We start from the raw sequence: 16507 nt of genomic DNA on the forward strand, positions 1-16507 counted from the left end.
TTAATTTTTATTTTTTAAGTAATCTCTACACCCAAAGTGGGGCTCGAACTCACAACCCTGAGATTAAGAGTTGCGTGGTCTACACACTGAGCCAATCAGAGGCCCCTAAAATATTGTTAAAAGGAAGATCCAACTGGGTAATAGACTGGTCTGGAAGAGGAAGTAACCGCCTTCGCTCTCCCAAAGGCAACGGAAATACAGATGTTCACATTTGCCGTATCTGGGTGGTGGAATTATAGGTAATGTTTTACTTTTTATCTTTTTCCTAACCATTTATTCCTTCAACAAATACTTAGCACCCTTTCATATTTCATTGTACAGCTGTTAACAATACAAACCATATACCTTTGTGGAGTGTATTTTCTTGTGAAGAAGAGGATAGTGTAAGATATACACTATACAATGGGAAAGGTGTTATGGAGAAAAAGCAGGAAAGCGGGGTAGGAAGTAGGGTGCAAACAGCTTCCAGATTTCCTACAATAAGCTTCTGTTACTTTTTAAATTTAATCTTTAAAACCCCCAGCATATGAAAATGCAGATTTAGGAAGTTCCCTTATGGCCTTGGCACATGCTTTGGTCTGTATGTTCTGCAAATGTTTCTTAAATAAATGTCAGTAGGCTTAAAACCATGGAAGTTCCTTCCACTTGATTGATTTCCAGGAAAATCATTGTGGCATGAAGCAAGATATTTGTTGTACCCACAGTTTCACCACTCTGATCTCCATGATTCCCACAGAAGATTGCTGCTATCTTCCAGAGACAAAGCTGAGCTGCCCCCCTAAAGAGAGAAGGGCCCCTGTTCTCCTGAATCTTATTTCCCTTAACATTCATCTGGCCCCAGTGACAGCTCAGAAACACACAAACTCTGTGTTGTTAAGAAAACTAAGAGGTCATTCATGTCCATTTGCCTAAGCCCACCACAAGCCCAGAGAGACTGAATGGTGCCCTTATTGCAAACCTCCCAGGGTATCCAGGATACAAAGTCTTCCCAAATTCCCTTGGAGCTTTCCCTTCTGTGAGTACAGAAACCATCACTCAGTTTAATGAATAAGCCTCTCGATTCTAGCTTCTGCTTGTTGGGAGATCCAGGCATAGGCCTTTTTTCTGTAATAAACACACCTTCAATCCTCTCTTCTTTGTTCCCTTTCTTCCTTTGTCCTCACACCAGAGTGTTTCAGTCCTCTTACTGGTGAGATATCATGAACCTAAGGCAGTTGCACAATATTCTGACATGCTGTATAGGCAGATAATATGTGAGGAGGGAAATATACCCTCAATATTCAGAGGGCCCTGTGTACATTTCAAAATAGCAGTATGTATCTGGCATCTGACTGGATGTACCTAACAACCATTATGTGCCAAAGTCTCTGGACAAATTCAAAAGTTCACTTTGAAACATACAGATCCTCATAAACCTGATGAAGACAGTATGACAAATGCTGAGGCAAGCAAGTTTTGGGTAATCAGTTACACAAAATATTCAAGTAAATGTGATACTTGTTTGGCATGGTCGCTTCCAAACATACATAAAAAGGAATTCTACCTTGGGACATCTGGCTGGTTCAGTCGGAAGAGCATGCGACTCTTAATCTTGGAGTCATAAATTCATGCCCCACGTTGGGCATGGAGCCTACCTAAAAAAAAAAAAAAAAAAAAAAAAAGGAACTCTGCCTAAAAACATACATATTATTGGGACACTTGGATGGCTCAGTCATTTGGGATCCAACTTCAGCTCAGGTTATGGTCTCGCTGTTCCCGAGTTCAAGCCCCACATTGGGCTCTGTGCTGACAGTTCAGAACCTGGAGCCTGTTTCAGATTCTGTGTTTCCCCTTCTCTCTCTCTCTGCCCCCCACCCCAGTCACTCTCTCAAAAATAAACATTAAAAAAAATGTGTATTATTGAATAGAAAAATGTTCATTTATTGAAGCTTGATAATGTAACAGAGTTTACTCTTCTACTTTGTAAATGTTTGAAATTGACACATTGTCATTTTTAAAAACTAAACATATTGCAGAATTCTAGAACAAACCCCAATGATCCGTGCCATTGTATGATCCCCTGCCCTTGAGTGTGGGAGGAACCTGTAAAAATGATGGGCTGCCACTGCTGTGGTTACGTTATTAAATGGCACAGTTGACTTTAAGAACAGATTTTTTTCGGGGCGCCTGGGTGGCGCAGTCGGTTAAGCGTCCGACTTCAGCCAGGTCATGATCTCGCGGTCCGTGAGTTCGAGCCCCGCGTCAGGCTCTGGGCTGATGGCTCAGAACCTGGAGCCTGTTTCCAATTCTGTGTCTCCTTCTCTCTCTGCCCCTCCCCCGTTCATGCCCTGTCTCCCTCTGTCCCAAAAATAAATAAACGTTGAAAAAAAAAAAAAAAACAGATTTTTTTCAGGGCACCTGGGTAGCTCAGTCGGTTGAGCGTCCAACTTCGGCTCAGGTCATAATCTTGAGATTTGTGAGTTTGAGCCCTGTGTCAGGCTCTGAGCCGACAGCTCAGAGCCTAGAGCCTACTTCTGAGTCTGTGTCTCCCTCCCTCTGCCCCTCCCCTGCTCGCTCGCTCTCTCTCTGTCAAATAAATAAACATTAAAAAATAAATTAAAAAAAAAAACAAGAATGGGAGATTTTCCTCAGAGGGCCCGACCTCATCAGTTGAGTCCTTAAATGGATTGGGACACTTATAAAATGAGTAAGTGCTGGGGATGTCATGTACAGCATGGTAACTAGAGTTAATAATACTGTGTATTGTATATTTGAAAGCTGCTAAGAGAGTAGATCTTAAAAGTTCTTATCACATGGAAACCAATTTGACAACAAATTTCATATATTGAAAAAAATAAAATAAAATAAAGAAAAAAATAAATAAAAAATAAAAAAATTAAAAAAATTAAAAAAAAAGTTCTTATCACAAGGAAAAAGACATTGTAACTGTGTGGTGACGGATGCTAACTAGCCTTATTGTAGTGATCATTTCATAATATATACAAATATTGAACCATGTTGGGCATCTAATACAATTTTTTATGTCAATTGTAACTCAGTAAATAAAATTAAAACTTTTAAAAGGGGAAAAGTATAGCTGGGGCTCTTCCTGGAGGAGATTTCAACTGTGAGAGGGATCTGACAGTAATGGAATTACTCCATTCCAGCTGTGAATATGGGAGGGGGCCATGCAGCAAGGAAGGCAGGTGGTCTCTATTTGCTGAGAGGAGCCCCTAGCTGATGGCCAGCAAGGAAATAGGGGCCACTATCCTACAACTGAAAGGAGCTGAATTCTGCCACAACCATGTGACCTAGGAAGGGGACCTCAAGCTCCGGAAGGGGACCTCAAGCTCCGGAAGGGGACCTCAAGCTCCAGACGGGAACACAGTCTGGCAGACATCCTAATTTCAGCATTATGAGAATTTTAACAGAAAATCCAGCCATACCATGCTGGAATTCTGACCTAGAGACCTGGGAAATAAATACTGAGTGTTGTTCTAAGCAACTGTATTTGGGTCATTAGTTATGCAACAACAGAAAACTAAAAATCCCCCTCTCATACACACACAACATACACACATACAGTGCAAACACAAATGCCAAATGCCCTGTTTATTCACACTTTTATTAATATAATAAAAACAACAGAAGGATGAGGTTTCAATATTTTATTCAAGTTTTACTTTAAGTGATGTTAATTACAGCATTTGAAGGGGAGGATCTAATTCCACACAAAATGGAAGACTCTAAAATGTACCCATTAAACTGCTAAAAAATAAACTGAGTGGTGAGAATATAACAGAAGTCCAATTTAGATTCCAAATGTTGTCACCATGTGATTACAGTCACAGAGACTCTTCCCAGCTTGCAGCTGGGACTCTTAGAAGCTATTTCATACTCTGGTGCAAGGGCAAAAAAAACACAACATGAGAGGGAATTAAGTCCTGAATTATTGGCTTCATCACATCCACCTTCTCCACCCCAAATGGCACAAAAGAAACAGCTACCACGCCCTGCAGACTACTTTTGGTGTAAAAGAGGTGATGGACTGGGGTGGAAACAGGTCACGAAAATCTGTCTAAAAAAGTCTCTTCCAGATGAGTTTGTACACACCATCAGTGAGTCTCTCCTTCATTAGGGTAGGAAACCAAAGTTAATTCTCAGGAAGTCATAATTTCATCCATTTACTCAATACCAGTTTACAAAGTGCCTACGAAGTCTCAGCTTCCACTTGCAGCCATTTCTAGATAAAAAAGAAACCTGACAATTCTAGAGGGCCACCAAGGTCCCCCAAAGTCTACAGCTGAAAGGACTTTTCTTGGAATTGGGTTTCTTCTGTACCTCTGAAAGGGTAACACCTTAAAGCTGAATCATCTTTAACCTGGAGGTCTAACATGATATTTAGCAATACTCGCATCCCAGACATACAACATTAAAAGGTACACTAAATTCTGAAGGTAGCTATGCTCAAAATAGTTTAAAATTAAACGATTGTACAGTATTTGTTTATGCCTGAAATTCCAGTCCTAGACCAAGCTTGTGGCCACCAGCATTGACATTCTTGCCATCCAGCAAAGCTGAGAGCGTCAGTTTGATACCTGCAAGGGGAATAACCAGGGACAAGGAAAGGGGAGGGATGGAGGAGAGAAACAAAAAGAAAGGTCAACACAGAGCAGAAAGGTTAACACAAGGAGGAGTACCTAAGCACAATGGCAAGACAACACCAGATGCAAAACCTGCTTCAGCTGTGTGTGATCAGCAGGCAAAAAAACCACACGGCCCATCAGTCCCTGTTACTGAACACCCATCTGATTAATTCCACAGGCTTTCCACATCCACTTTAGGGAGTCCACTTTCCTTTGTCCTGTCATTGCCCCCTGCTACAATCATCTCTCTTCTAGTGGCACCATGCAGTAAGCTTCTTCAGCAAAAGTGCCTTGAAAGGAAGTCCAACCATAAATCAGACTCTGAGATCTCACTCTCGGCATGGACACAAACACACACACGTGCACGCGACTAATTGGTATTTTCCCTATAAAAGTTTGATCCTTTCATCATGTAATCTCAGATTTGTAGAGTTCAAAGACCCAACTTGACGAAACCAATCCCAAAGTGGTATTATCTCCCGTAGTTCTAACATACCATGGACCGGACTAGCCACCTGTGCAGAGGAAATCGGCACAACGGTTTTACAATGAGGATGACTTATGGACTAGTTTTAAGAATCTGCTAGAAATAAGTATCAGACACTACGTACACAATGGAAAAACAGATAGAAGAAAATAACCAAAAGTGTAACACTCTAGCCTTGGCCTTTTTCTCTCCTACTTACTACTTCTATGCTCCAAATGTTTTATAACAATTCTGCACACTTTTATAAACATTTAATTATAAAACTTTCTCTCCACTCGTTTATAATGTACTATTCAGGCATTATATAAGCAGTAACATAAAGCAGCAAACCAGCACAATTTTTCTTTAAGGCAAAGAAACAATTTCACTAACTTTCAAAGCAACACTTACCTGGCTTTAGGGTCTGAGTGTATCCTAAACCTATCAGGCTGGAGTTGTTCACTTTAGCCTAGTCAAGGAAAAGATAAGACAGAGTGAAATTGTTAAGTACTTTATGTTTTCATCTCCAAAATGAGTAAGAGCTTTGGAACCAACCAACTCAGGCCTTCAGAATCAAATTCTCTTTTTTCATGACCACTTTGATTATGAGATTCATTAAATTCAACATGAAATATATCAAATTTGAGAGCAAAGTCTCAGAAAAGAAACTCAAAGAGCCAACACAACTGTCAGTTAAAGGAAAGTTATGGGGTGCCCGGGTGGCTCAGTCAGTTAAGAGTCTCACTTCAGCTCAGGTCATGATCTCACAGTTCATGGGTTCAAGCTCTCCATCAAGCTCTGTGCTGATAGCTCAGAGCCTAGAGCCTGCTTCAGATTCTGTGTCTCCCTCTCTCTCTGCCCCTTCCCCGCTCATACTCTGTCTCTCAAAAATAAATAAAACATTAAAATAAAATAAAATCATACTGGAGCAAAAGAATGACCTAGACAGTCACTTAAATTTCAGCATTTTGTGAATGCTAATTAATAATTAAGTTCAATAAAGAAGTTGAGTCAATGTTACCCTCATTCCTCTGCCTGAGTTGTAGGAAAATCTGGGCCTCCCCCTGACCCCCTTTCTAGTGAAACAAGGAGAGGTCAGGAGCAGAGAAGGCTCACGTCATGAGAACACCAAGTCCTGGCAAAAGCTAAGGCTGCCAAGGTACATTTTCCTGCTTGAATGCTGTTTTCAGACCGGACAACTTCCATAAGAAAGAACAAAGCAGGGGGAAAGATTTCCTGGCAGTAAGGGCCCCATCTGGCTGTTCCTTTTTGCTTATACCATCTAATTAATAAGGCCCCTCTTCCTTTGTTGTTAACTGCGTAACTTTAAGGGAGCCAAATTCAGTTCCTGTTTCAAATGGGCTGTTTGTAAATTACACAATAACCATCCTGCAACATGAGACTTCCGCATTCCACCCCAAAGGGAAGCAGCCAGCAGTGCCCTGTGACAACAGAGATGAGTTCAACAGGATTTAATGCAAAAATCGTGCAGCAACTCAACCGCGAGCAATGCCACCGAGTCTGCAAGATTAGATGCCAACTACTAAGTGCCAGGGTCTGGTTTCTTAATATCCAATACAAGAGCTGGCAAGAGGATGAAAAATGAGAAGCATTAAATGAACATGAATCCTGAGGGTCCTCTCTCTCTCAAAAAAAATAATAATAGTAATAATTTTTTTAAGCCAGGGGGGAGATGCCTTGGTGGCCAGTCAGTTAAACAGCCAACTTTAGCACAGGTTATGACCTCACAGTTCATGAGTTCGAGCCCACACCAGGCTCTCCCCTGTCAGCGCGGAGCCTGCTTCGGATTCTCTGTCTCCCTCGCTCTCTGCCCCTCCCCTGACTGCCCTATCTCTCGAAAATAGACATTAAAACAATAAAAATAAAAAAAATAAAACCTTAGGATTCAAGGTGACCCCCCTTTAGAGTCTGCAGCATGGAACATGGGCTGATAAGAGCAGGCTCCAGAGCAAACCAGTGTGGGTCAAGTCCAGGCCCAGCACCCCAGCACTTACCAGATGTCTGCCCCATCTGCCCTCAGCCTCTCTGAATTTCCAGTTCCTCATTTGTGCAAACAGGGTTGGAATGATATTTCTTTTTTTTTAAAGGCACCTGCCTCAAATAGGTTGTGTAAGAATTAAAGACAGTAACCCACACATAATGGGCTCCGCACAGTGGCTGGCATCTACAGTAAGAGCTATTATTATCACTTTCCTCATGTCAAACTCTTTGCATAGAGAAAAAAAATCTCTAGCTCCAGCATGGAACTCCTGCAATCCAGAAGGATTCCATCCTAAGCTTCAGGTGGAGCCTGGGTGATGCGTGATTCCACAGGTACTCACCGAGAAGCAGGCGTCAGGATCGATCTGATACTTGGCCGCTATTCCAAAGCGAGTGTTACTATTTCCTGCTGTCCAGGCCAGATTAACAGCGGTCTCTAACTTCTTGTTCACCTTCTGATAAATGGAGCCACCAAACTCTGTCCCATCGTTTCTGCAAACAATCAGAGCACAGGTGCCCATCCACCCCTGAAGGCAGGCTGGAGCTGGGCACAGTGGTCCAAGTCTGACAGAGGGCAGGGCTGCTGTAAATGGACCAAAATGATCACAAAACGAGTACCAAAGTAGGGAAAAGCCTGATAGGAATGGAACAGACACCAGCTTTGGGAAGGTTCAAAGGGAGAGGCTAGTTTTCAACCACCATTGGGAACACCCAAAGGCAGGAAGCTGAGGCTGCATGGAATTTGAAATCTGCTTCCAAAATATTCTTTAAAATAGAAGCAGTTATATGGAAACCAAGTTGTCAATAAATTTCATATATATAAAAAATAAAAAAAAAATTAAAAAAAAAATAAATAAATAAAATAAAATAGAAGCAGCAACTAAGAAAATGGAATTCTGGGTGATTTTTTTTTTTTTTTTTTTTTTTTTTTTTTTTTTGCTGCTGCTGCTAATATTAACTCTTTTGTCAATGCATCTATCATAACAGTGGTAAGGGAGTAGAAGCAAATGAGAAGAGAACACAACCAGAAATGGTAAGAAAGGCTGGGCCACCCGTGTTCTTCAGAAGGCAGGTTACAGCCCTTAGCACCACCAGCTGCAGCCACTGCTGGGCGGGCACAGCCAAAACCCACCTAGCCCCCTGGAGGGGCAGCAATTACAGAAGAACTTGACCTGCAATTCAGACTTTTCCACCTGTGCAATACTCTTGGCCCAAACTGCAAAATCTCTACAGTTCTGATGGGATGAAAAGGAGACACTTGGTGCATTACAAAATGTTCCCGTCTTTCAAAAATGGACTGAAACCGAACTGGACAAACTCCTTCATCTCTTTCAAACACACCACAGTGACTCCAGCCTTTGGAAATATCCCTTTCCCCTCCTTTCCATTTTTAACACAAAACAATGTCAAAGTTCTGCCTCGTCATTTTGGGTGCTTCAAGTAGAAATGTCATCAGAAACTAGTAAGGCAGAGCCCACGTACTCCGGAATTCAGCAAAGAGCCTAGAACTCACTAATCCAGGGACAAACTGCTGATTCACTGCAAACTCCGCTCCTCACTAATATACTCTCCCTAAAGTAGATGCTCATTAAATACATTCTAAATGCTCAAGTTTTCCCCTGAAATTCAGTGATACAGACCTTGTACTTCCAGAAAGTACAAGGCCAGGACAGGCACCCCCTGATTTGCAGGGAACCAGAAAGTCCACAGAATAGCAGCTTGCCACAGACAAAACTAAAGTTTTTGATTAACTTTAGTATAACTGAAATCGGGAAATTTTCTTGGGCTCACATGTGTATCTAAAAAATGTCAGATTTTTCATTATATTCTAAAACCAGCAACACTGCCTTCCTGTTGGGAGCTCTCAAAACCATAAACAGAGGGAAGTCATTGTTCAAATTCATCTACATGAAGCACAGAGCACAACTATGACACTTGGACCTCTGCAAGCCCTAGGACAACCCAGATGGCTGTGTCGGCAGTTTCCACACCAGCTAAAAATAAACCGTGTCCACTTAATAAAATCAGGTATGTGAGGCTCAGGTATGTGGGGAAAACAGTAACGGCCATTGTTATTCCTAGAATTGGTGCCAATTTCCAATTCGACACCAAGGAAGGACTTTCCATTTCAGTCATAACTCTAACTTAAAAAACACTTCTATTGCTTGTGCCCTTTTTCCTGTGACATTTTTGTATGTTGCTTTTTTTGAATTTATATACCTTTTTTGACTTTTTTTGGGGGGGTGTACATTTCTATGAATTTTAACACGTGTACAAGATTTGTGTGACCACCACCACAATCAGGATACAGAACAGCTCCACCACCCCCAAATCTCCTCACACCACCCCTGGGCAGTCACACTTTCCCCCACTCCCACTCCAGAAACCACTGGACTGTCCATCACTCTGGTTTTCCTATGACTTTTTAGCTTCAAAAAACTCAAAACTGGGGTGCCTGGGTTGCTTAGTTGGTTGGGCGTCCAGCTTTCTACTTCGGCTCAGGTCATGATCTCGCTGCTGTCACCTAAGCCTGCTTTGGATCCTCTGTCCCCACCCCCCCTCTCTTTCTGCCCCTCCCCCCCTCTCAAAAATAAACTTTAAAAATGAATAAATAAATAGGGGTGCCTGGGAGGCTGAGTCAGTTAAGCTTCTGACTTCGGCTCTTGCGGTTCATGGGTTCAAGCCCCGCATCAGGCTCTGTGCTGACGGCTCAGCTCAGAGCCTGGAGCCTGCTTCAGATTCTGTGTCTCCCTCTCTCTCTGCCCCTCCCCCACTCACGCTGCTCTCTCCCTCTCAAAAATAAATAAACATTGAAAAAATAAACTCAAAACTTATTATAATAATAGATCTGTTATATCATATTAATTCTGTTATGTTAACATAAATAAACTCAAAACTTAAAATAGATCTGTTATATTAATTGTTATGTTAAAATAAATAAATATAAATAAACTCAAAACTCAAAATAATAGATGTTATATTAATTCTGTTATGTTAATTATACTAATTATAGTAGCCCTTCCTTATCTGTAGGGGATCCGTTCCAAGACCCCCAGGGGATGCCTGAAACCACAGACGGTACCGAGCCCTACATATATGCTACATTTTCTCCTACACATCCATACCTATGACAAAATTTATAGAGTAGATGCAGTAAGAGATCAGCAACAATAACTTTTATGATTTTAATAGAACAATTATAACAACATACTGTAATATAAGTTATATGAATGTGCTCTCTGTCTCAAAATACCTTATTGTACTATGTATGGCCTTGTTATGATGATGTGAGATGATAAAATGCCTACATGATGAGATGAAGTGAGGTGAGTGACACAGGCCTGTGACGTACATTGGACTACCGCTGACCTTCCAAAAATACATCAGAAGGGGGATCATCCACTTCTGGACCGTGGTTGACTATGGGTAAGTGACATCGCAAAAAGTGAAATGGCAGTTACAGGGGAACTACTGTATAAAAATTTTTCAAAAAACTTTGTAAGTGGAAATGTTATTAAATACTATACATGTACCACTTAACTTTAGAAGTCACTCCTTTAGTGACCTCTAGTGGAAAGAAAGAAATCCGAAAAAGTTGTCCCCCAATTGTGGCATTGGGATTTTAGAGATGAAACATCCGTTTCCCTTCACCTACATCAGCACTCCACTGCACTCCAATTCCCAAGCTTAACTACAAGGGGCTCTCTAAGCCAGTCTGCACTTTTCTCTTCCCTTCACTGTACTATCTGGTAGTTAGTCAACTTTTGCATGCTCTGCCATGAGAAGACACTGTATGGAACTGAGATCATCATCCCCTAACCTGGTGTCTCAGATCTATGTTTCATTAAGCATGGCAAGCTGACCTCAGGCTTCCTACAGAGAAAGAGGGACAGCCACACCTTTCCCCACTATTTTGTTACTAACAATGAAAGGAGTTCCAATGTCCACAAAGGGAAGGGACACTCCACTGGACTGACGTCATGCCCTTGCTGTAACTGATCAGTCATTCTGTGTGTACCAGTGACAGCTCCGACCGTCTCTAGAACACAAAGAGCCTAAACCACTTCCAGAATTGGACAGGTGGGAAACAGAAAAAGACCAGCAGGCCATGTGGCTCATGTGATGTCAAAACACTCACTTTAAAGTGATTAAAATGTGAGCTTGAAAAGCAATCCCCCTCCTGCACACACTTACACACGACACTCACGTACACTTACACATTAGTGTGGAGCTGGAATTCGTCAGTCTTGTAGCCAACTGCAAAGTTGCTCTGGGTCACTCGAGACTTTGCAGTCTCAAAATTCATCTGGTAGCCAGCCAGCCAGCCCTCATAGCCCAGCACCAGAGCGCCCCGGATCGAAGGGCCGGCGATGTCGAAATCCACGTCACAGCCCAGGTTGATGTGCTCCCGCTTATACCCTGTCTTGATTTTAGCATTTTTTTTCCTGAAGGAAAAGAAATTGTATTAAAGTCATAAGCTTACTCACCTTGTGACAACCATACCAAAAGAAGGCAAAAAAAAAAAAAAAAAAAAAAAAAGTTTTAAAGCTCAGGTTATATACAGGGATGGAGGGCAAAGTCAGCACACCCCAGATCTCCCTTAAGCAGCTGCTGTGCCCCAATGGAAGACCACAACCTCTCTTCAACCACAAACCCATCTGTAGAAATGCCACAATAATCAAGTGAGAACACAGGCAAGGGGGGCACTAAGTAATTTTCCTTTACTAACCTCTCCCTATGCCTAATGTAATGGCCTACACAGGCATTTATTAGGTAGAGCGCTCATGTAATTATGAAACAGATATATCTTTGCTATTCTTCAAGTCTATGAAAAAGACACAGTGTATCTGTCATGAAGGCATCTATCTAAACAGAAGCTTTTTTTTTCAAGCTTTTATTTCAAAAGATACAGAGAGAGCATAAGTGGGGGAGGGGCAGAGAGAGAGAGAGAGAGAGAGAGAGACTGAAAATCCCAAGCAGGCTCCACACTGTCAGCATGGAGCCCGATGTGGGGCTTGAACTCCCAACACCCTGAGATCAGGACCTGAGCCGAAACCAAGAGTCGGACGCTTAACCAACTGAGCCACCCAAGGGCTCCTAAACAGCAGCTTTTAAGGAGATGGTTGCTTTCTTACTTTGTGGTTCACTTAGTAAATAAACAAATACTAGGTACATCCCTCCTAAGTAAATATGACAGATAGCTTTTAACTCGGTATTCATGAGATCCCAATGAGCATGTATTTCAGAGACCTGGGTACAGATGTAGAACCCGGGACCCTGCAGTCATGGGGGCTGGGAAACCTCAGAGCGTGGAGCCTACTTCAGATTGTGTCTCCCTCTCTCTCTCTCTGCCCCCGCCCCTGCTCGAATTCTGTCTCTGTCTCTCAAAAATGAATAAACATTACAAAATTTGGAAAAAAAAATACTGGCAATGGATTGAAACATATCAAATATGTTTAAATCTATGAATTCATTCATACTGACACTTAAAACACAGACACTGGGCATCTTTAGAGACTAGAGAACCAATGTGTTACTTTGAAACAGTAAATAAAAAGGAAGCAAATGTTTATTCCACCTTTCCTACACTATCTCAGAGTAACCAATAGTTTAGAAGTTTCTTTTTATCATAAGAGACTCTTAAAAACTGAGAACAAACTGAGGGTTGATGGGGGGGGAGGGAGGGGAGGGTGGGTGATGGGTATTGAGGAGGGCACCTTTTGGGATGAGCACTGGGTGTTGTATGGAAACCAATTTGACAATAAAATTCATATATTGAAAAAAAAAGAAGTTTCTTTTTATCGAAATATTCTACCTAACAAATGAAGAATGAATGATTAAAGTGGAATTATCACCAGTCTGTAACCCCTGAGTGAACTGTGAATAGCACTAACGTACAAAGAAAAAACCCAGCCTTCTATGCACATCCAATGGAAGCATGTCACCACTTTTATTCTACCCTCTCCCCTCCCCAATGGAATCTAAATGCAATGAAGCCTGTAGACTTACCAATTCACAGTAAATATGAGGGACAGGGTAACAAGGTAAATGACCATAGAGAGGGGCGCCTGGGTGGCTCAGTCGGTTAAGTGTCTGACTTCAGCTCAAGTCATGATCTCACAGTCTGTGAGTTTGAGCCCCGCATTGGGCTCTGTGCTAAGAGCTCAGAGCCTGGAGCCTGCTTCAGATTCTGTGTCTCCCTCTCTTTCTGCCCCTCCCCTGCTGATGCTCTGTCTCTCTCTGTCTCAAAAATATATAAAAACATTAAAAAAAAAATTTTTTAATGACCATAGAGATACACACAGCATAGTTTAGTCTATGTGTAATCTTATGGGACAAATGACCTACTTTCAACAAATAAGTTAGAAGGGGGGGAAAAAAGGCAGAGGAGAATCTAAAAATTAAAGAGATTTAAGGAGGCAAATGACCCAATTTTCACAATTTTGCACGGACAATTTTTGATTCTGTAAATTAAAAATGAAATCATGTAGGAGCACCTGGGTGACTCCGTCGGTTAAGTGTCTGACTTCAGCTCAGGTCATGATCTCACAGCTCAGGAGTTTGAGTCCCACATCAGGCTCTGTGCTGATAGCTCAGAGCCTGGAACCTACTTCAGATTCTGTGTCTCCCTCTCTCCCTGTCCCTCCTCCACTTGTGCTCTCTCTCTCTCTCTCTCAGAAATAAACATGAAAAAAAGTTTTTTTTATGAAATTATGTAAATTTGATCGGACTAGAGATTTAACAATATTAAAGAAAGATGATTAATTTTTTACAATGTAATCATATTGTGACTAAACTTTTTTTAAAAAATGTGTGCCTCAGCAGCACATGTATTAAAACTGAAACGATACAGGGAAGATTAACATGGCCCCTGCAGAAGGGCAACATACAAATTCGTGAAACGTTGCAGAAGGGCAACATACAAATTCGTGAAACGTTGCAAATCTTTAACTACAGAGAACAAGCTGACAGCTACCAGATGGGAGGGGGCCAGGGGTTGGGTGAAATAGGTGATGGGCTTAAGGAGTGCACTTGTCATGATCAGCACCAGGTAATGTATGGAATTGTTGAATCACTATATTGTACACCTGAAACTAATACACAAGACTATAACTACCAGAATTAAAATAAAAACAAGTGGCAGCTGGGTGGCTCAGTCAGTTCATCTGACTCTTGATCTCGGCTCAGGGCATGAAATCACAGTTCACGGGTTCAAGCCCCATGTCAAGCTCTGCACTGATGGCTCAGAGCCTGCTTAGAATTCTCTCTCCCTCTCTCTCTGCCCCTACCCCACTTGTACTCTCAGAATAAACTAAAAAAAAAAAAAAAAAAAAAAATCATCATTTAAAGATACATATTGGGGCGCCTGGGTGGCTCAGTCAGTTAAGTGTCCGACTTCAGCTCAGATCATGATCTCACAGTTTGTGAGTTCGAGCCCCATGTTGGGCTCTGTGCTGACAGCTCAGAGCCTGGAGCCTGCTTTGGATTCTGTGTCTTCTCCTGTCTCTGCCCCTCCCATGCTCATGCTCTGTCTCTCTCTCTGTCTCTCAATAATAAATAAACATTAAAAAAAAATTTTTAGGGGCGCCTGGGTGGCGCAGTCGGTTAAGCGTCCGACTTCAGCCAGGTCACGATCTCGCGGTCCGGGAGTTCGAGCCCCGCGTCGGGCTCTGGGCTGATGGCTCAGAGCCTGGAGCCTGTTTCCGATTCTGTGTCTCCCTCTCTCTCTGCCCCTCCCCCGTTCATGCTCTGTCTCTCTCTGTCCCAAAAATAAATAAACGTTGAAAAAAAAAAAAAAACTTTAAAAAAAAATTTTTAGGGGCGCCTGGGTGGCGCAGTCGGTTAAGCGTCCGACTTCAGCCAGGTCACGATCTCGCGGTCCGTGAGTTCGAGCCCCGCGTCGGGCTCTGGGCTGATGGCTCAGAGCCTGGAACCTGTTTCCGATTCTGTGTCTCCCTCTCTCTCTGACCCTCCCCCGTTCATGCTCTGTCTCTCTCTGTCCCAAAAATAAATAAACGTTGAAAAAAAAAATTTTTAAAAAAAAAAAATTTTTAGGGGCGCCTGGGTGGCGCAGTCGGTTAAGCGTCCGACTTCAGCCAGGTCACGATCTCGCGGTCCGTGAGTTCGAGCCCCGCGTCAGGCTCTGGGCTGATGGCTCAGAGCCCGGAGCCTGTTTCCGATTCTGTGTCTCCCTCTCTCTCTGCCCCTCCCCCGTTCATGCTCTGTCTCTCTCTGTCCCAAAAATAAATAAACGTTGAAAAAAAAAAATTAAAAAAAAAAAAATTTTTTAAAGATATATATTAAAACATTTACAGATGAAATTATGCAATAACTGTTATTCAAAATAATCTGAGGGTGGAAGATACTGATTGTGAGTGCATAAATAAAACATAATTAGCTATGGGTTGATAATTATTAAAGCTGGGTGATGGTAACATAATGAAGGTTTATTTTTTTTTTTTTAATGTTTATTTTTGAGAGACAGAGAGAGAGACAGAGAGCAAACAGGGGAGAGGCAGAGAGAGAGGGAGACACAGAGTTCAAACCAGGCTCCGCGCTCTGAGCTGTCAGCACAGAGCTCAAGGCAGCACTTGAACCCAAGGACCGCGAGATCATGACCTGAACTGAAGTCGGAGGCTTAACTGAGCTACCCAGGCGCCCCCCTGATGAGTGTTTAATATACTAGTCTTTAGTATGTTTGAAATTTTCTATAACAAAAAATTTAAGGTTAAACATTCCAAGTCATCAAGGAGATGAGACTTTCCGAGGTCATGGTTGAAAATAAAGCCAACACCCTTCACAAGTGACAATGATGCTTACAACTTTTGTTCAAGTTGCTTTGGTACATTTTCACAAGCTTTGAAGGAAAGGAATAACAACCAAACAAATTATCTGTCAATAAGAAAAACTCAAAATAGGGGCACCTGGTGTCATGATCTCATGGTTCGTCAGATCAAGCCCTGTGTAGAGCTCCAAGCTGACAGTACAGAGCCTGCTTGGGATTCTCTCTCTCCCTGTCTCTCCCTGCCCCTCCTCTGCTCATGCGTGCTCTCTCTCTCTCTTTCTCTCAAAATAAAATAAACCTCTTCTGGTCTGCCTACCCTTTGGAGGAAGCAACCTGGGTTTTGGCTTATCCAACTGGCACCATGCTAGTGGGGTGATTGATGAAAGGCAGCTGCTCGGAGGCTGACATTTAGGAAGGGAGGGAGACCAGCACTGTAAAAATCAGGCATCTTATAACCACTGGGTAAAAAGCTGCTGCTGACCAAAGCGTGCTGCTTGTGTCAGGGCCTCTGACCAGTGGTGTGGACCAGCCATCCCAGACCATTTACATGGTGCCTCCTTACCCTGTCTCAATGAATTCTGGCCAGGAGCACAAAGTCCCCAGAGAATAGGCAGTGCTCGGGCAGTGACT

At 42.4% G+C, this 16507-nt stretch overlaps 1 protein-coding gene, 1 long non-coding RNA gene and 1 other non-coding gene across 3 annotated transcripts in view; 2 read left to right on the forward strand and 1 right to left on the reverse strand.

Moving 5' to 3' along the window:
- Positions 1-4118, forward strand: LOC116738018. The gene is made up of 2 exons (XR_004343514.1): positions 1-239; positions 3147-4118. It is a non-coding gene; the product is annotated as an uncharacterized LOC116738018 (long non-coding RNA).
- The window catches only part of VDAC1 (voltage dependent anion channel 1), a 27800-nt gene continuing 14946 nt past the window's right edge, over positions 3654-16507 (reverse strand). The window contains exons 6-9 of the mRNA XM_030318126.2: positions 11310-11537; positions 7434-7584; positions 5503-5560; positions 3654-4577 (exon numbers count right to left, since the gene is read on the reverse strand). Coding sequence (XP_030173986.1) covers positions 4486-4577; positions 5503-5560; positions 7434-7584; positions 11310-11537 — 529 coding nt within the window. The 3' untranslated portion in view covers positions 3654-4485. The remainder of the gene's footprint in view (positions 4578-5502; positions 5561-7433; positions 7585-11309; positions 11538-16507) is intronic.
- On the forward strand, positions 13906-14008 carry LOC115526528. Its single transcript, XR_003972620.1, has one exon. It is a non-coding gene; the product is annotated as a U6 spliceosomal RNA (small nuclear RNA).

Source organism: Lynx canadensis, chromosome A1 (assembly GCF_007474595.2).
Source record: "Lynx canadensis isolate LIC74 chromosome A1, mLynCan4.pri.v2, whole genome shotgun sequence".
In the NCBI taxonomy this organism is placed as follows: Eukaryota; Metazoa; Chordata; class Mammalia; order Carnivora; family Felidae; genus Lynx; species Lynx canadensis.